The sequence below is a fragment of the Leguminivora glycinivorella genome, chromosome 19 (assembly GCF_023078275.1).
Source record: "Leguminivora glycinivorella isolate SPB_JAAS2020 chromosome 19, LegGlyc_1.1, whole genome shotgun sequence".
Classification (NCBI taxonomy): Eukaryota; Metazoa; Arthropoda; class Insecta; order Lepidoptera; family Tortricidae; genus Leguminivora; species Leguminivora glycinivorella.
Genome location: NC_062989.1, coordinates 4,326,820 through 4,346,602, shown reverse-complemented (window position 1 = coordinate 4,346,602; position 19,783 = coordinate 4,326,820). Strand labels below are relative to the sequence as shown.

The window sequence follows — 19,783 nt, the reverse complement described above, 5'->3', positions numbered from 1 at the left end:
GTTAAATAACTACTTACTTCGTAAGACTAACTGTGGTGAGATGACCTGAATAATTTTGTAACCACTGAAAGGAAGGGAAGAAATTTACCAACTAGTGGTGTATAACAAGTTTTTTCCCAGTAGAAAAGAAGCACAAAACTTACCCGATGGTTCTGGTAAGCTGTGACGGCGGTAAAACCGGTTTCAGGGAACACGAATGTCCTGTACGGGACGGTGCCTGGCGTGCTCTGTCCCTCTCCTGGTAGGTAAACCACGTGGAGGCGCGGCTGGTACCGGTGCATGGAGTTTAGGATTATCTGTTTAAATAAACTTAGTTTATCAAGAATACATTGATTATATTTAATTGTAACTAAGGAAACTTCATAACTCTAACATGATTCCTTGTGCAAATGTGCTGTGTTCTGAAGTGTGATGGCGATGGCCACGACTAATTTATATAGTCTATATGCGCTAATTTCTATTATCGCGTCGCTCACCGTCGGCACTCGGCAGGGTGTTCGTCTTTACAACTTAGGATACGGGGTGGCGTTACTGGGTCTGCTTTACCCACTACTAGGTATTTATTTTAATGCTCCGTGACCCTGTATTAACTACAGAACCACTTACATGTCCGTTGTCGTCCAGCTGGTTGTTAGTGAGCTTCAGTTTGTCAAAAGACACGAGTTGGCGCATCCAGTGCGCGCCGGGCGCGGGAGAGTCTGGGTGCACGTGGATACGGGGCGGCGATACTGGGTCTGCTTTCCCCGCGACTACCCAGCTTGAGCTGCTATAAATATTAGATCACCTAGTGACGTATTAAATTTTTTACAAATAGTTTCTTATGCTCACTCAATCCACACACATAAGATTTAGACCGCTATTATATGTGTATAGTTTAGTAAAAGTGAAATGGGAATTTGTAAAATACAAAATAAGAAACAGTTAGTATATAGTTAATTTCAGGTATTCTCGCTGGTTGTTGGGTAGCTACAACTAGTACTTTTACACTTGACTCAATCGCTCATTGAGGGAATGTTAAAAACCCCGAAAGCATTAATGAGTTGTGTTCTTTTATGACAAGATTCATTCGTTTAGAGTTCCTTATGGTCGTTAAATTTAATTGAGTACAAACCTGTGAAACGCATATCGGTATCTCTTGTCGTCAAGCGGTACGAAGTCCACAAGCAGAAGGTAGTCCGCGTTGGGCAAAAGACCGGAAAGCCGCGCCTGTACAAACATAAAAGAGATAAATAAATTTCAAAAACAATAGAATCTACTTAGACAATCCAATCAAAAAGTGAACAAAGTTCATTTTAGTTGCGGTGCAGAGTTCATGAAAACCGCGCCAGAAAGCAGATAGCTCAGAAGAAGAACATCGAAATGCTCTGGATTTCTCTGAGTTAACAAATTATCAATTTATCACTGAAAAGAGCAGGTTAGTACCTGGAGTGCAGGGAACATGCGACGGCCAGCTTTAGTGACTATCATTTCGGTGCCCAGCTCATGGAAACTGCGCCAGAGAGCAGATAACTCAAGTGTTGCCGAGCATCGCGCTACTGCCGGGTGGAGAGCTGCGCTTGCGCCACCAGCGCCCACGAACTGGTAAACAAAATACAATTATAAATAAAAGACCTTTTTTTTAATACCGTATTTAAGACTTCGACGAGTTTGTGCTCCGTGGACATAAGTAGCTAAAGTTTTAGGGAAATAAGCTACCAATACGTTAGGGAGACAAGCGATACTCCCAGAATTATGGTGTAATATTATAAGTAAGTATATGTATAAATAACGTTTGTATAAAAATCCCAGAATACTCACTAGGCGTGGCGGCGGTTGCGGCGGGGGCGGAGCCGGCGCGCCGTGATCTCTGCAAGTACTCTCGCTGAGCGCTTGCAACGGCGAATACGTGCTCCGAGGACATACTGAGTTCTATGACAAATACAATGGGGGATGTCTGAAAATTTTAAAATCGCCTGATATTTTTTCTGGTGATAGGAATAAGCATTTCTATTTACAGAAAAAAGTTACAGATTTTTGGGTAGCACCATACATTTTATAAAAATAAAAACGTGTTGCTCGACTGCGCGTACGACCCACTTCGGCAGTTATGAGATTTGTCTTAGTCTTTAAAAAACCCCGGACGTTGATTTTACTGGCTTAAAACGACGACCTTTGATATTAACCTCTGGACCTGATTCTGCTTGCATTAACGAAGACGTTTGCTTTTAAACACTGGACCTGATCCTGCTGAACTGTTTACGATCCGTTTTGCCTCCCTGACTTCTGATTTTGCTTGATATAAGGACGATCATCGCTTTTAAGTTCCGGACACTATTTGTTATAATGAATACAAGTACATAAACACGATATAAGGGTCCCAAAACATGCTTTATACCAACTTGTTCTAAAACCAACCAGAAAAACCCAGATTTAAAATTGTTCATATTAAGAAAGGAGCTGAAGGAAAGTTGGTGTCAATAGGTTGGCAGGAACTGCCCAACCAGAGTGCGATTTTGCTGTGAAGACCACCTGAGTGTAAGATACCGTGTCTTGTTTACCAACCTTAAAATGCAGTTACATTGTAGTGTGACAGGCCACACTCACACTACAACTCGTGACCATACTATATAAGTTGCCGCTAATTGTAATTCAACACAGAATAAACCTATATTCCATACAATCGACTTGTCCTTTAGTCCCCACATCACATGGCGACCCTGCCAGTGCGGCCGTGCGCTGCACTGGCGGCGCGCCGCGCCAACGATGGAAAATATAATATATAAATTTAATGGACATGTGTGTGAAATTCAAATAATATGTGATACCTATTGACAATGTGACAGTGCTACATAGTGGACAGTTCTAAAATTAACTATTCTTATAAAATAAATACGTCGGACTAATTATCGGACTATTCCGTGAATCTGTGCAATCCTAATGTGTTGCTCCAGAAAAAATGTGACAATGGACATACAATAATTATAAACTATTTTACACAGTAGGCATAACATAACTGGAAAGAAGACTGATTGGAAAGTGGAAAACTTAAAAATGGAATTATAAAAAATCGGTAAAGAAAACATGCGGAAAGCGTAAGGATGGTTTGGAGCAGGGAGTTGTTCGTGTCGCTGGACAAGGCCGTGGCCATGGCCCGGCCGCGGTCTGGGATTATTGGTGTGCTTGGTCCAGGCTCTGTGCAACCGGCTTTGACGTCAAGGAACATACAAAAATAGTGCAGTAGACAATTCGTGCGAAAAGGATAATGTACTGTGACAGTGTTGAGTTGATAGTTATATTTTATTTCGTTTAGTGTTTTAAGTAACATATACAAGTAAGTTATAGTTTTGTTTAAACTAACTAACGCGTAATGAGCATGATAAGAGATAGTTGAGTTCCATATACCAAAACGGATCTTATCACGCAAATAATTAAATGAAAAAAATATATTAAGATACATAAATATATTAAGAAAAGTAAGATTTAACGGTACGCTGATAACGAAAAGCTAATATGGTTAAAATGTGGATTTGGTTTAAATAATTGTTATGTCTATATAGCCAAGTCATTTTTTTTTTATTAAATCAGACCAAAATATACATATATTATGCATACTAGAACTAACCATTCACTAATTAACATAGATTTTTTTTCTCTAATAAATTCCATTTCCATACTACATAAGTTACATAACATCAATTAGGTATCCCGAACGTTGCACAAATCATTTGGAAGTGATTTCATCACAAACTTAGTCATGATGCCACCATGATTGTATGCGCCGTCTGTAATTACAGCTCAGGTTTCAATAAACATTGTATCAATATTGTGCACCTGTTTGTAACATTATATAAATTTTGCAATAATCCTTCTTGTTAAAATGTAAACTCAAACAGTTCCCACTTTTAACCATAAACTTGGATTTAATGTTTTAGTTTAAATAAGGATAATTAAGGTTGTTTTAAATTTAGAATTGTTTTTTTATGTCAAATCAATATTTTTATTTCATGTACTTAACGGACTTGACATTTTTGTTACTAATGGATATGGATATTACGGTTATAAATGGAAAAAAAAGAACCCGTATAGTAGGTATTTTGAAAAATAAACTTGTAAATTAATACGAACGAGAATGTATTGGAGGTATAAGTAGATATTGTTTCTTTTGATTTGTTGTAACTTTGGATTTTATGGATAGTGGTTTGGTGTTGAAATTGTGTGTCTACCTACTTAGAAGATATTATAGACAAAGAAGATTTAATTTTGACAATGTTGGATTTGTATGGAAGCATTAATTTATGGAGAAAGGATTCGTATGACATAGATGGTGAGTTAGCAGTGTTTGGGTAAGCTAAAGCAGATAAGTTTTTCAAAGAACGATAAGCCTGATCAACTTAAAGTTGTTGAAATTCTTATATGTTAAAGCTTTCACAGTGTTGAGTTATATGATTGGATTTTGAATGTTTTTTTTTGTGAAAGTGTTTAATGTAAAAGGAATTACTTAATAAATAAAAATGCCTATCGTATCGAAGCTGGCCCGAGAGGCGGTGTTGTGCGATTAGGTTAGCAAGGGTATGCCAGGATACAAGTCAGGTAGGGAATCCTTGGCCGTCTGACCATGATTCGGTCGAGCATCAATCGTGGGGACACCTTGGACACATGGAAGGTTTTGATGTAAGGATGTGTGTTAAAAGAACTGCCTGTATGTGTAAAAAAATAGTATGTGTGCGCGCTTAAAATAAATATACTTGTATCCTGAGCTAATAAATAAATAAATAAAAGGTCGGCCGACCAAGTAAAAGCGTTGTGTACCCTTGCCAAGTATTGCACGCTTTAGATGCACAATGAAATAAAATGTTATATAAATGAGACGTCTATTAAGGAAAAATAAATGTAAGACTTGCAAGTGATAAGTGGTACCAGACAAATGTGGAAATGACAAAAACGTGGTGTATTGACGAATACACTGCGTACTTCAAAATGAAGTTAGTTTTTTTTTATTTTTTGCTTTGTTGGATCTTTAAGTTAAGTATACCTGTTCATGTTAATCTAAGGGCTTTTGTTTAATATATTATTATGTAGTGTGTTTGTTTAAATAAATCTGTTTCGTCATCTATTGTATTAGTCTAAATATTTCGTTAAGAACTTTTTCATGTTAACCTTTAAGTTCAAATTATAACTAATGTTTAATTGTGTAAGTTTTTTTTTTACATATTACTTAGTTATTAGTTTGTTTATTTTAGATCTTTATTGGATAGATTACTTTATCAGAATTAAACATCTTATTTCACTTGTGTTTCTTACCTATATCTTTTGAAAATGTCATGTACTACATTTATACTTACTTCATATACTATACATACTTCAGAGCTATTGTTTTATTGTAAAAATGTTTAAATAACTTTTTGAAAATTTGAAACTGTTAAAAAAGCCAGTGCAAGCCAGTGATTGTTATTGTAAATGAAAAAAAAAAGATTAATCCCAATGAATAATTAATCTTTTTTTTCATGGGAAGGGAGATGTAGTGTGACAGGCCACACTCACACTACAACTCGTGACCATACTATATAAGTTGCCGCTAATTGTAATTCAACACAGAATAAACCTATATTCCATACAATCGACTTGTCCTTTAGTCCCCACATCACAACATGCTGGCAATAATATCATAAAAAAGAAAGCCATAAATATCTGACACGGTGGTATTTTATAAAATGTGTATTTTTTGCATAGACCAATAGGAAAAATATGGTAAAATACATTTTTTTTTATAATTTGCAATGTCCTATAATAAAATATAATTGATTTATTTTATTGTGTTGTTTTATTTTACTTCTGAGTTGTAGGTGTGTGTCAACTCATGTGTGTCGAGTTACTGTCAAGTTACTATCCAATTCAGTCGGCTATGGCTTTCCATATTCTTCTATGGCCCTCCATACTGTTAAAGCATGATTAACAGCACTATAGTAGATTGTGTTACGAGGGAGCAAATTTGCATATTTATAGCGAGGATATAAATTGAATCGTGAACAAAGTGAAGTATTCTATATGTAATTGAATACTGAGTGTAGTGACTGGGATTCGAAAAGAAAGGGTTATTTTCTTCCCTGCACTGCGAGGAGGGTGCAAAGAGGCACTTTTCCTCTTTGCTATTAGAGACCAAAGTGATACTTTTCCCTTCAAGGACACATTTTTTTTACATGGTTACATAACATACCATTTTTTATGTTCATATAACATATCATTATATATAAATTTTCTAAAAGTTGATGTTAATATGTGTAGCAAATTTAATTCCACCTTGTGTCTTAACACTTGAATCCCTCACTACGCTCAGGATTAAATTTAAGAATACCTTGCTACACTCAAGATATATATCTCATTTTTCTCCCTTGTTGTACAATCTACTATTGCTACCATTTGACACTTTTTTTTCATATCATATAAGCAAAATACTAAAATATGAATCAGGTCTGTTGTAAAAATATTATGCACTTAATCGACACAATTTTTTTATACATAATATTAAAATATGTTACAACATAAAAATGTTCTCATAGCAATATAGGTATTAAGATTTATAAGATTATAAGTATTAAGATTTTTAGTTATTAAGAACTATATTTGCAGTGCCCTTACAGGGTTCATAGCTGTGCTATACCTACTGAAATGTACCAACTTATGTACCTATGATAGCAATAAAGAATTACTGATAACTGATTATTACTTATGTGCAAACACTTTCCGTGGGGTTAATATTTTATACAGGCCAGACAAAGTTATTGAACAGAAAAGTGTCACTTAATTCCCTCCTAACAGGGCCGAAAAGTACCCTTTCTGAATGGATGATGTGAAAAGCAGTAGGCGTCACATCGCAAACTCATTTCCTTTTTGAGCACTAACTACTTAAAGCAGACAATAAACCAACAATCTAAAGTTATTTGTTTAGGGCACAGGTCCTTCTCTAGTTCTCATCTGTAGGCAGGTGCGCTTATGAATCACTACTAGGAGTTAGCCTGTTTTCACATTACCCGATCCAATATTGGATGTCGGAAGGATTTCAATGGAAAAAATCCAAGACGACGCCTGTAATGTATGGGATATCGGTCCAACATCTGGTATTAGATCGAATAATGTGAAAACGTACTTATGGGTGCTAAAATGAGTAATAATGTTAATATAGATCAAGACAAATTTATGTTTATTACACTCTAATAACATGTAGTTGCACTTTTCAAAATTAATGGGATACACATTCTCTGTCCAAAATATCTCTGCATCTTTCATCAATTTCTTCTTCACAGGCATTGTGTTTGTCGCTGTTCCACATTTTGGCAAATTAGATGAACTAGCTCTTACAAAATCGCTAGTACCTATCCACGTTTTCCCAATTCAATGGGCTTAAAAATTGTAATCAGGTCCGGGGTTCAACGCAAAGGCCGTCGGCAGCAAGCAGGGCAAGCACACGTCTTCGTTAATGCAAGTAGAATCAGGTCCAGGGTTTAAAATCAAAGGTCGTCGTTTTAAGCCGGTAAAATCAACGTCCGGGGTTCGAGAGCGAAGGTAGTCGTAGAAGGAGGCAAAATCAGAGGCCAGGGAGAGAAAATGAGTCGAAAACAGTAATAAATAGTTCTTATATCAATAAATAAACAAGGACGATTTGATATACGCCATGAAAAAAATCTACTTTCTGCATCAGACCTGCTGACAGAAAGAACCAATACTAGCATCTTTTGCAGATTATTCGACCGATAAATTATAAAAATCAATCACTAATGTAGCCTTTCAGTTACATTACGACTCTTTAAATTAATTGATCCTTCGAACCGAACTTGACAATAGTGTTGCTAAATAGTAAAACTTACATGTGCTTAAGGCGTGGTCCTTCGAACCGGATAATGGTCGCCTATTAGTGATGCGGATTAAGTGACATACTTGGTCCTTCGAACCGGATAATTATAATTTATGAAATAATTGAAAACATTTTGTGCAAACACTACATAATAGCCGAGTATATTAGAAAAACAGATTATATTAATGAACTCACCTCCCTTACAGAATTGTGCAGTGACGGCAAAGTTGGCTCGAGCTCCCTGGCACGATCTAGCGACGGCAAATTGAACGCCCCGCGAAGACACTGCCCATTTGGAATTATACCTACGGACAAACAAAGAAAAAAATGAGATTTCTGTATGCAGATTACAAATGTAGTTTATGTAGTGCATAGGATCCTTCAGCAATTACGAAACCGCATAAAGGTGTTATTCCAGACAGTCTCAGTAGTACTGGGGTTGATTGAGGAAAATATATATGATAGCAAAGATTTTTTTATTGCAAACGTACCTACTCTTTTTCTCTTCTGGCCATGTAGCCGAATGGCATTTCTACGAGCATTTCGTTTCGTGAGCGTTTCGTGAGCGTTTGTGCCATTCGGCTACGCACCCTGGTAGTCAAATTAGATGTCTTGGTTATGCTAGGTGGATCTTAGAAAATATTTTGAACTTTAAATGGCCGTGGCCTTACTAAAGTTGCCCTCTTACGGCCCAGCCACGACATTGGTCTAAGCGCGACAGCGGTGAGCGGTGACCATAGGTACTTGGGTGCGAGACACAGCGATGGGACTTTTCATTCGCACGTATGGCTGCCGCTCACCGCTGTCGCGCTTAGACCAATGTCGTGGCTGGGCCGTTAAAGTCCGAAGTGTAGGAGTGAGCATAGGAAAACGGACCCTGGGAGGGATCCTCATCTCCTTGCTATTATATTATATTTATATATATATTTCCCAGGGTCAGTTTTCTTACTTGAGGGATGTATCATATTATTGATTCTTCTCTTGTCAGGAGTAAGTCCATACTACTTAATATTATAAATGGGAAAGTGTGCGTGTCTGTTTGTTTGTCCATCCTTCACGGCAAAACGGAGCGACGAATTGTCGTGATTTTTTAAGTGGAGATAGTTGAAGGGATGGAGAGTATAGTATGAATTTTTTGAAACGAACGTTTCTAAACAAAGGCATTGTTCCTTTTGTGTTGAGCGGGAGCTTCTGTTTAGGCACGTGCTAAGACAACAAGTTAGTTTAAAAAGCAACTGTATCCTGATAATTGTAAGGTTCAAATCTGTGCAGTAGCAAATTTGAGATAGATTGTTTTGGAAATGTGAAGCGATAGACCACACCGGTATAGTTGCAAGTACACAGCGCTTCTAATACATACTTTGATACTTGGTGGTGGTGGTGTAAGTAATGAAACACGTAGGTATATCACTGTTATTTTTTATTAATGATTTTGTTAACAATCAACAATTATATATAGCAATATATAAATAATTAATTACATAAATATTAGGTACAAGTCTTGATATATAAAATAACATAAATAACTAAACAAACCGTAATTTAAATTATTAGGAATGTTTGTCTAACAATTAGGAATATAAAAAAATCAATAAAAAAATTTAAATTGTAATAACTACAGTAAAAACAAATAAAATAAATACTTTAGTTACATACAATAAATCTAAATTTCAAAGTATAAATAATACAGTACGAAAAAAATGTGTATGTCTATAGACTTGTACCTAATATTTATGTAATTAATTATTTATATATTGCTATATACAATTGTTGATTGTTAACAAAATCATTAATAAAAAATAACAGTGATATACCTACGTGTTTCATTACTTACACCACCACCACCAAGTATCAAAGTATTAGAAGCGCTGTGTACTTGCAACTATACCGGTGTGGTCTATCGCTTCACATTTCCAAAACAATCTATCTCAAATTTGCTCCTGCACAGATTTGAACCTTACAATTATCAGGATACAGTTGCTTTTTAAATTAACTTGTTGTCTTAGCACGTGCCTAAACAGAAGCTCTTGCTCAACACAAAAGGAACAATGCCTTTGTTTAGAAACGTTCGTTTCAAAAAATTCATACTATAACATAGGGTACTTTTTGTCTCTTTCTAACGCGAGCGAAGCCGCGGGCAAGAGCTAGTATATCATAAAAATGTTTGTTTTTAATTATTTGTAGTTCAAGCTAATCTGTTGTGTCTTTAAAATAGGTGCCTAGTGCCTACTTATAAGGTTTGAAGGGGTAAGAGAAACACTTATAGGGAATTATCATATTACTCGTAGTGTTAGACTTGCCTCGAATAAAATAAACTATTAGTCATATACCACCTGACCTGAGCTGACTACTTAAAATCAGAACACTAAAGATGCAAACGCCACTAAATATTTGTTCAAACACGATTACTAGGAAACTATTTTACCTAGACGACACTCGACACACATTTCTCAAAAGTGCTTCTATGGCAGTAAATAATGCAATTGTTTTTGCTATTGAACAATAGTTAGATAACATAAATTTGGCATGACCTAAATAAAAATTATTATTATGTACTAAAATTATTATATTTGTATGCCGTGTACTTGTAAGTAAACTTAACAATCTATGAATAATACGAGTATGAAGATAGTTTGCAGTCTGAGATTCATAATCATCATCATCCCAATCGTACGGAGTCCATCACTACATATGTCCGTCACCAACTTGGCAATGATAATGCTTAGCATACTTGACGTAACTTGCCATGTAAACAATATCTTTTATCCCGAACATAAACTGTTAATTGGCAATAAATAGGGAAAACATAATGCAGCTCAGGAATATGATCGTTAATTGATTTACAAGGAACCTGGCCCCGTAGCCAAATGGCATTTCTACTACGCGAAACGAAAACGAAACGCCGCGAAAGGTCGTCTGGCTCTGTCGCGCCAATGTGATAGAGATAGATAGCTACGACCGTTTCGTTTCGTAAACGTTTTTGTTGTGCATTCGGCTACGCACGCTGACAATGGTTTTATTAGCCACGTATGTAAACACTGCAACATAAGTAGCTGCTATTTACATATACAATACATGTTAATTTACCTGTTTGCATTTATTTATAAAATGGACACTAACCTCATTTAATAAAAACAATTTCAAACCCGTTAAACACAACCACTTGCACCATAAACAAAACATATTAAAAAAACTTTATAACAATCGTAACTTAGTAAAAACCGTAAACGTCCTGCCGGCCACGGACATCTCACTCAACTAATTGCTGTAATGGTCGGATGGCGGGAAACTCGAAATACAAAATGGCGGCCATAATTTCAACGGGAGATGTCAACCGGGCGTTATAAATTAAGCCGGGCGATGAAAACTATACGCGTAGAGGCGACAATGATCGCGTTTTATTTTAAGGTTTGGTTTAATTTTGTTTTACGGAGTGTTTTACTTTAGAATTGAATGTTACTTGTGGGGAATTGCTGTTTCCCTCGAATTAGTTCAAGTTTTATTTCTCTAAGTTTAATGACTTATTTTACTGAAAGGTAACGAAATGGTCCTTCGAACCGGATATTAATTTAAAAAATCCAAAGTCACTTAACAAATTTAGAGGATTAAACCGATTAACTTGTAGGTAATTAATCGAAACGTATATGATCATCTTTATTTGTAGTTTGTAATAATTAAAATATAAAGATCTGCGTTTAAAACAATCAATGAGATGATGCAATGGATAAACAGAATTCATCAGAATTTCTCTTTCATGTGAAACTTAAGCTATATAAATAATTAGATGCCAACTAAGTATAGCAAAAAAATGTGCATAGCATAGGGAATAATATATATTTTTGCCTTCATCTTCGCGCTATTCTCGTCAAATATTAAAGATTTCTATTTTGTAGGTATCAGTCTTAGTCTTAGCCACTTATCAAAAACGTCCTGAAGAACTCATCATTTATTTGCAATAACGCCGCGGCACCATGTAGTCGGAAACAATAAATTTTTAACATTCACGGGGAGTAAGGCATAATTGTCACATTATGAGTTATTTCTGGCGCATATCCCTAATGTGTCACAACAAGACGATTCGAAATATTCAAACGTACAGTTATATCTGATATAGCAGAAAATCAGAATGTTGTTTGACTGATTGTAATGTCATTCAATTATTGTGCATTTTCCTTATAAGTATAAGGAAAATGCACAATAGCAAGTGCTCCGTATACGAATTCGCTACAGGTCCCATTGACGCTGGCTTGTAGAAGTCTTGGTAGCTAAGTTGGCAGAGCGCTGGACTATTGACTCAGATTATCCATTTTAAAATTTATTCTAAGCCTAGTGACATCAATTGCGAGTCTGCTTGTCACAAAGTTAAATTCAATTACTGAAATTAAAAAGTGAATTCAGAGCTACTGTTTTACATATAATGACGAGAGAAATTCACAGTGTTTAAGGGTGATTCTCCGAGACCCTAATTTTCAATGTCCGGAGGCTTATTTCACTGAAAACTTTAGTTTAAAATCCTGTTTTTTTTTCAGAGATACTTTATATCTCTAGTCGACTGGGACATCGATTAGCTTTAGTATAAGGTCATTGTAATTATTTATATTAAAAAAATATATCCGTTATTCTTACTACTCTGTCGTGTCCGTTCTCCATTTTTCTCTAAACATGTGATAATAACTTCAATTCAGTCAACTTAACGAATATTTTGATTGAGTACATGGATACATTATTAGTTACTACATTACTAAAATTTAACAAGTATTTTTTTATCTATAATTTTGTATTTAAAATTTAGGAAATAAGAGATGTCCGCGACAAAATTCTTATTTCTCTGGTGCGGGTTTTATTCGCCTGTATCGTAAACGTATTGAAGATTGTAGACAAACTTCCCCCCGCGGGGAATAATCAGTCGCGCTCGGAACGTGGTACGAGGTGGAAGTGTCGGCTGTTGCACGTGGCTCCGGAATTACGAAGGTAAATATCTTATTCCTCTGTCCGTGGTTCACGTATCATTCTTATTACTCTGTTCGATTTTTTGGGATTTGTGTAACTTTTAAAAATGTACTTTTTTGCTTAATTAATTGCTTTACGTACTATCTATTCATATTATTAACGACAGCCGCGTTGTATATACACATTATGAATCATTGGTTTTTTTTCGATAATTTCTTATTCCTCTGTCCCTTATTCTTATGGATTTTGGACAATGGAATAAGAATTTTCTAAATTTTTCTTGTTTTTCTTAACTGACTTTCAAAAAGAAGAGTAGTTATCAAGTGATTTCCTATATTTTAAAGTACCTTAATAAAAAAAACTTAGATCTTTTTAAAAATATTAATAAAAAAAATTTAGATCTTTTTAGCACCTAGTGCATTTACAGTCTGAATGTTATTAATAAAAATAAATATAAAAATATTCTAGAATACTTTTTTGATAGTTTTGTGAACAAAAGTACAATATATAATTTATAAATATACGGTTTTTTAACATTTTTGTTAACTTATCTTATTCCTCTGGGCCTGAATTTCTTATTCCTCTGGACCAAAAAGTTAAAATGAATTTATTTTATGAATGAGTTCACAAAAATATGGGCCAAAACCATAGTTATGTCTAAAAATAAATCTATTTTCACAAGAGTATGTCCTTATTGGTCAAATTTCAAAAATAAAAAAGGACAGAGGAATAAGACAAAAATCGCTGTCTCGTAGAATGACCCTTAAATGAAATTAGTAATATGTCATTTTAATATAAGTGTGAGTTCGAATTGGCCTGAAATTCGTGGATAAATCAAGAGATTGTATTTTTGTTTTAAAGTGTTAGAACGGTTATTTGTGAAAATTTATTTGTAAATAATTTTAGTTAAATATGAAATAAATGGAATGTTGAACGAAATATGACGAAATTAAATAGTTCTGACGAATGTTAGTGTAAGATTTTTAGTCATCATAGGGAAAACAAAACTGGAGATTATTGAGGTCAGAACCAAGTTGACAATATTTGTTACATGGGACACCATACATTGTTCAATGTAGAAAGAATGTCCGGGGTGTCAAACGCACGGGCGCACTAATTGGGCTAATTTATCCAGGAGTGTGCGCCGGCGCGGGTCGGGTTGCGGTGATTTGTAGGCTGAGGGGGCCAGATTACCGATTTCTTTAAGTTTAGGAATTCTGGAAGAGGTGTAGATAACTATCGCTACCGGGTGTTCCTAGGATATGAATCTACATATCTACATATTACAGAGTCTGGAGACAGGTTTTCGTTATGGAGCAATCTTTGTTGTGATTTATTTGGTAACTGACCCATTAAACCAGGGTAAAAATATAATGTAACTTCACATATAAAATGTTTAACCATCAACAAGTGAAATATTTATTACTTAGGTGCACTTAAATTAATTGAAATTATTAATCATATTGAAAGTGCGTACTTACTTTAAATATAGCGAACACCGTTCTTAGCAATACTAAGATTTTTTTTTTAAAGAGAATAATAAAATCCTTCAATTGCTCAAAGGTTAACTGGAAGAGATCCCTTAAAGGGATAAGTTCGCCTTTGTACTAGTGATAAGGTCTTTTTCTTGTGTGTTGTATTATTTTCTGGTACAATAAAGTGTTTTACTACTACTACTATATACTACTAAAATCATACATTGTCGAATTAACTAAAATGACAACAGCCAACAGGTATCCCAATTATGTATAAAGTGAGTTATGGCTAGAAATATGAGTGAACACCGCTCAAGTCGGATATCATCCCTCGGCTTGATTTACGCGGGTCGCCACTTCCCGCCCCCGCTCATAACTTTATCCGTCGATTCCATCGAATGGTATGGATTTTAAAACTAAACATATCTTGAACTGTAAAATTATGGAATATTAAAAATAAAGTCGTCGGAACGCGAACCCTCCTTGGAACTTGTACACTTTTTTACTGTGTACAGTGTGTACTTAACACAGTAAAAGGGAGTGTACAAGTTTCTAATGAATTGGCAATGCGCATGAGACACTCCTGGAGTTGCAGGCGTCCATAGGTTACGGTGACCGCTTTGCATCAGGCGGACCGTATCCTTGTTTGCCACCGACGTAGTATTAAAAAAACATTGGGTACAAGATGAACAACAGAGAAATAGAAAATCTCAATGCTAATGGCAAGAAATGGTCACTCACAAGGACATGTGCAAGAAGGTATGTAGTGGATTTATCTCCATTTAAGATCCTACCTATATTTGAAAATGTTTGATTCGTGGTTTGACTGTGACTGATAATCGAAATTTACTGTATTGCATTTTGATGCAACCTTTTTGCTCAAACAGTAGTAGTATTTACATATATATAAGTCCATTAAAAACTGAATATTTTCATAAATATTAAATTAAGTACCGGAGTCAGAGTAACCTTAGTCTCACTCTCGGCCCGACTACAAATACCTATTAGATCAGATACGATATTGGTGGTTTTTGTTTGAAGAAACGTCACTTATAAAACTGACATCTTACTCACATCTTAAAAGTATTATTCGAATACGGTAGTCTACCTAGTGGAATTAAATAAATATATAAAAGTCGGTCTCCACACTGCCCGACCGGTTTAATGAAGAGCTCCAAAGGACAATATTTTCGGCGCGCACGCATACGATTTATTTGTTTGACATTCAGTGGAATTTACTCGTATAAATAAATATAATTTATTGAAACAAATTTCCCTGCGCTCAGCTTTCACTCACATTTATTATTCCTCCCTTACTTAATTTAATAGCCTGAAATAGTTTGTGTTCTTGTATAACAGGTGATTAGAGAATCGTGTTTCTGGGCTGTATTTATGATTTTGTTTTGCTTGTCCGTGCTACACAAAACAATAAAAAGGATTTTTTGACTGTGCCGTTTTGCAAATGTGTGTTCTGACGGATGGGATGATCAAATGACCCATTTGATCAGAAAATTAATGTGATACTTATATAATAAATGTGTGCCAGTCTCATCTAGCGTCTCCAATTTTCGTAGATTTTATAAAAATAACAACGCCTCCAAGTGTGATTCCTTCCTGCGTGACCTGCCCTGCGTTCATGCATTGCACCTCTATTAAATCGGCCGTATCGTATCTATTGAATCAAGTGGTGGATATGCTAGCCAATCTAAATAGTTTTGAAGGCATCTGTGTACAAAGTACAGACTCCAGATTGGCCACATCACCCAATTTGATCAGGCTGCACCGACTTTAGAAATACCTACACACGTTTTTGTTTGCCTTTCTAGTTTTGATTTTCGGCGTTTGAATTTCCCGAAAATAACATTTTGTGACAAGGTTTTTGTATAATTTATTTTTTGTTCCAATTGAATCAAACATAGGTATCTATCTTATTCACATCGTACACTATAATATTGTAGCCGTCTCAGACATTTGACACGTTTACGTAATCGAAATAGTAACACTGTAACATTACATTACATATGAATATGACGCAACACAACTCACAACAGCCAATACGCCCGCTTACGCTATTTCAGCACATAACAGCCGAACTATAAGACAACAATCCCTTGCAGATTCGTATGGACTTGTGTTATAAGTTTGTAAGCAGTGTGTGCCAACGTATCATCATAGTATCTGCAGTAATGCACTCTGTTTTGATTGCTGACTGAGCGCTGCCAAGTTTGCAACAGCTATTCTGGTCCGCCCACTGCTCCTTGGCTGTTTGGCCAAACTTTAGTTACTTGTATCTGTGCCTTGGCCGGTGTTTGACATGGGGAAAATTATGACTGTAAATTTCGATCGTGATTGAGATATTGATTTCGTACCAAATGTTATTAATTCTAATGCTTTTCTATGTACAAGGAAAGCCAATTTTGTTACTGATAGATCTAATCAATATCGAATCCTGATATTCCTGATCAAATTCATATATACCTCTAATTAACGATCAACTTATCGGAAATGTCATATTGTTTTAGAAGAAAGTTTGATTCTCATTCAGGTCAGGTGGTCAGAAATAAGTAGGTATGCAAATTATGATTAAATTTTCTTGTGCTTGTTAAATATGTTTGTAGTTAAAAATCGTCGTTAACGTAAATATCGTCACTACTTTTAAAAAAACTTGTATCTTCGTATGTCAATGAAAAGAAAATTGTAGTATGTATGGAATACATATAGACTTACTGCGTTTTAACTTTGAGGAACAGCGTGAGATACGAGATTTTTTCAAAGTAGTGACGATATGTATGATATATACTTTCTTATTTACTTATAATTATATTCTCGATGAAATAAAACTATGGAAACGGATTAAATCGCGTATAATGAATTTAAAATACATCCCGACGTTTCGAACTCTTTACAGCGTTCGTGGTCAACGGGTGACTGAGGAAAAAATTAAAATGTGCAAAAGCTACCCACATACAAGAAATATTAACGAACCATGACCACAAATAATATAGATTTCTAAGGCAGGTTCACACACTATTAATAAAGCTAGTTATACAATATTAAAAAAAATTTACCATTATAATGGTACATTTTTTTGAATATTGTATACTTACATAAGTAACTATCGCGGTAACCGAAGACAATATTATATTCTCGATGTTACATTATTTTACGGACTTAGTGATACTTATTTATAATTATGTACTTATTTAGTCGTCGTCGTCGGAGGAGGAAATTATAATTCGCATCCAGAGTGCGCTGCGGTGCAGTGCAGCCCTCCATAAAGTGTTGGTGTCCAGGCTTCTCAGTAGAAATACTAAGCTGAGAATATATAACACCGTAATTCGACCAATCCTAATGTATGGCTGTGAGGCCTGGACACTAACACAAAAAGAGGAAAGTCGGCTCCTTGTAGCGGAAAGGAAGATATACCGGAAAATCCTGGGACCTGTCAAGAGAGATGACGGCACGTGGAGGATAAGGAGGAATACCGAAATAGAGGAGTTGGTGGGCGAAGCGAACATCATCGGCGTAACCAAATCCCACAGACTTCGCTGGTTCGGCCACCTACTCAGAATGGGAGAGGATCGGGCTGCCAAGAGGGCGTATCTGGGAAGACCAACTGGTGGCCGCCCGGCGGGTCGGCCCAGATACCGCTGGGGAGACAGCGTGATGGCGGATCTGTGTCAGCTACAAGCCGATAATTGGCAGGAAGCTGCGCAGGATCGGGATAAGTGGCGTGCTCTCGTTTTGGAGGCCAAGATCCTCTTTAGATCACAGTGCCATACTAGTTAGTTAGTTAGTTATTTAGTCGTTTAGTCGCTCGCTAAGAGTGTGACATGCGGTTTAAACCACAAAAAAAAAGTCGTGCTTTTGTTCCACACGATAAGAAGCTATATAATTATGTAAAAATAGTACATTACATCAGAGGCCGGGAAAATGAGGATTTCCGGCCAAGTGGGTATATACGGCCGAGCGAGCGTGCGAGCGAGGCCGGATAGGGATACGAGGCCGAGAATCCGTTTTCACGCCGAGGCATGTATAGTGCTTTTCTCAAACATACAATGAAATAAAAAAAAAATGCTCTAAAGGACAATATTTTATAAAAAAAAGTTACTTTGCAGGCCTAGGCCTGAAAAATAATATGAAATCCCTTTACAGTCCTCTCGAGTTGTTGCGCCCAAAAAGCGATACCTACTTCCCAGCCCATTTTAAGGAACGTAAAGACAATATTTCATTGCATGTTTGAGAAATAAATATTTTCACCGCGCATTTAAACCCTTTAACCAATAAATTAATATCTATCGGTTCGGTCGCGGCCCGTCGGCATCGCTAATGGTGATTTGTACGGAGACTCGTTAGGCGCTACCGAGCTGTGCGCCCACGCACCATTTGGACCACACACTTAATAATTACTGTTTATTTTTGTTTTTGTTTGTGTTTGTTGTATAGATTAATAGTTTAGTTATTCTAAATTTAAAAGTTACATACATACAACATACATACAATCACGCCTGTATTCCATAAAGGGGTAGGCAGAACACATGAAACTACTAAAGCTTCAGTGCCACTCTTGGCAAATAAGGGGTTGAAAGAAAACGAAACTGTGTGGTGAGCCTGTGTGGTGACGGGTTAAGAATTTCACCACTCCCTTTCTTCCCGTGGGTGTCGTAGAAGGCGACTATGGGATATGGGTTAAATTGTGGCGTAGGCGAGAGGCTGGCAATCTGTCACTGCAATTTAAAAGTTGTCGAGAAAATTTTACGTGATATATTTGGCAATTGTTTGGGATAATGGGTTATTTATTGTAATTAATTGTTTAAATCGGTAGTATACGAGTATATGTATCTGAATGATGAACTGATTAATGATTATGATTATAAAATACTCTAGAAAGTATATTCGCTAATTATTTCACTACACGTCTTTATGAATAGAAATCTTAGCTGACTGCTAATAAACTGAAACGAACGCCATCAAGTGAATTCATCTCTGAATCTTAACTAGCATTCTATTCATAAATAATTAAACAGCCAATAGAACCTTATATTATCGACAGTTTCGTCAAGCAAAAATATTAGGTAATGTATGTTATGCGTCTGCATAACATACATTACCTAATATTTTTGCTTGCACAGAATCTAAACAAAACTATATTCTAATAATACCGAGTGATGCAGCCTTAAATCATAGGCATTATTTAAAACAAAAAGAGAACAATAAGACCGTCAATGATCCTTTAGTTATAAGCACCTATAGGTATACAGCAACTAGACTAGAGTTATAGTCCATCAATAAGCCGCAGCCGAGAATAGCGGGACAAGCAAGCATAAGTCAATCAGCAGTCACAACAATGCAAGACCGCGACACCCTGTCTGCGGTTCCTAGAACGCATCAGCGTTACTTCATTCGCTGAGCAAATAAACTTTATTCCATTACTAGATGTTCTTTGAGCTTTTAGGATGTAACGATCATCCCATGCAGTATTGGCCTCGGACACTGGCGATCGAATATATAAAAGAGGCGCGTTCCTAGC

At 36.0% G+C, this 19,783-nt stretch overlaps 1 protein-coding gene across 3 annotated transcripts in view; it reads right to left on the bottom strand.

Annotated features, from left to right (window-relative positions):
* Positions 1-19,783, bottom strand: part of LOC125236610 (T-box transcription factor TBX1-like) — a 36,985-nt gene that overhangs the window by 3,999 nt on the left and 13,203 nt on the right. For 2 of the 3 annotated variants that reach the window (XM_048143473.1, XM_048143472.1), the window contains exons 2-7: positions 8,024-8,133; positions 1,798-1,908; positions 1,423-1,578; positions 1,112-1,206; positions 607-763; positions 144-296 (exon numbers count right to left, since the gene is read on the bottom strand). In XM_048143473.1, the coding sequence (XP_047999430.1) occupies positions 144-296; positions 607-763; positions 1,112-1,206; positions 1,423-1,578; positions 1,798-1,908; positions 8,024-8,133 (782 nt within the window). The remainder of the gene's footprint in view (positions 1-143; positions 297-606; positions 764-1,111; positions 1,207-1,422; positions 1,579-1,797; positions 1,909-8,023; positions 8,134-19,783) is intronic. The other variant, XM_048143474.1, reaches the window with a different exon arrangement.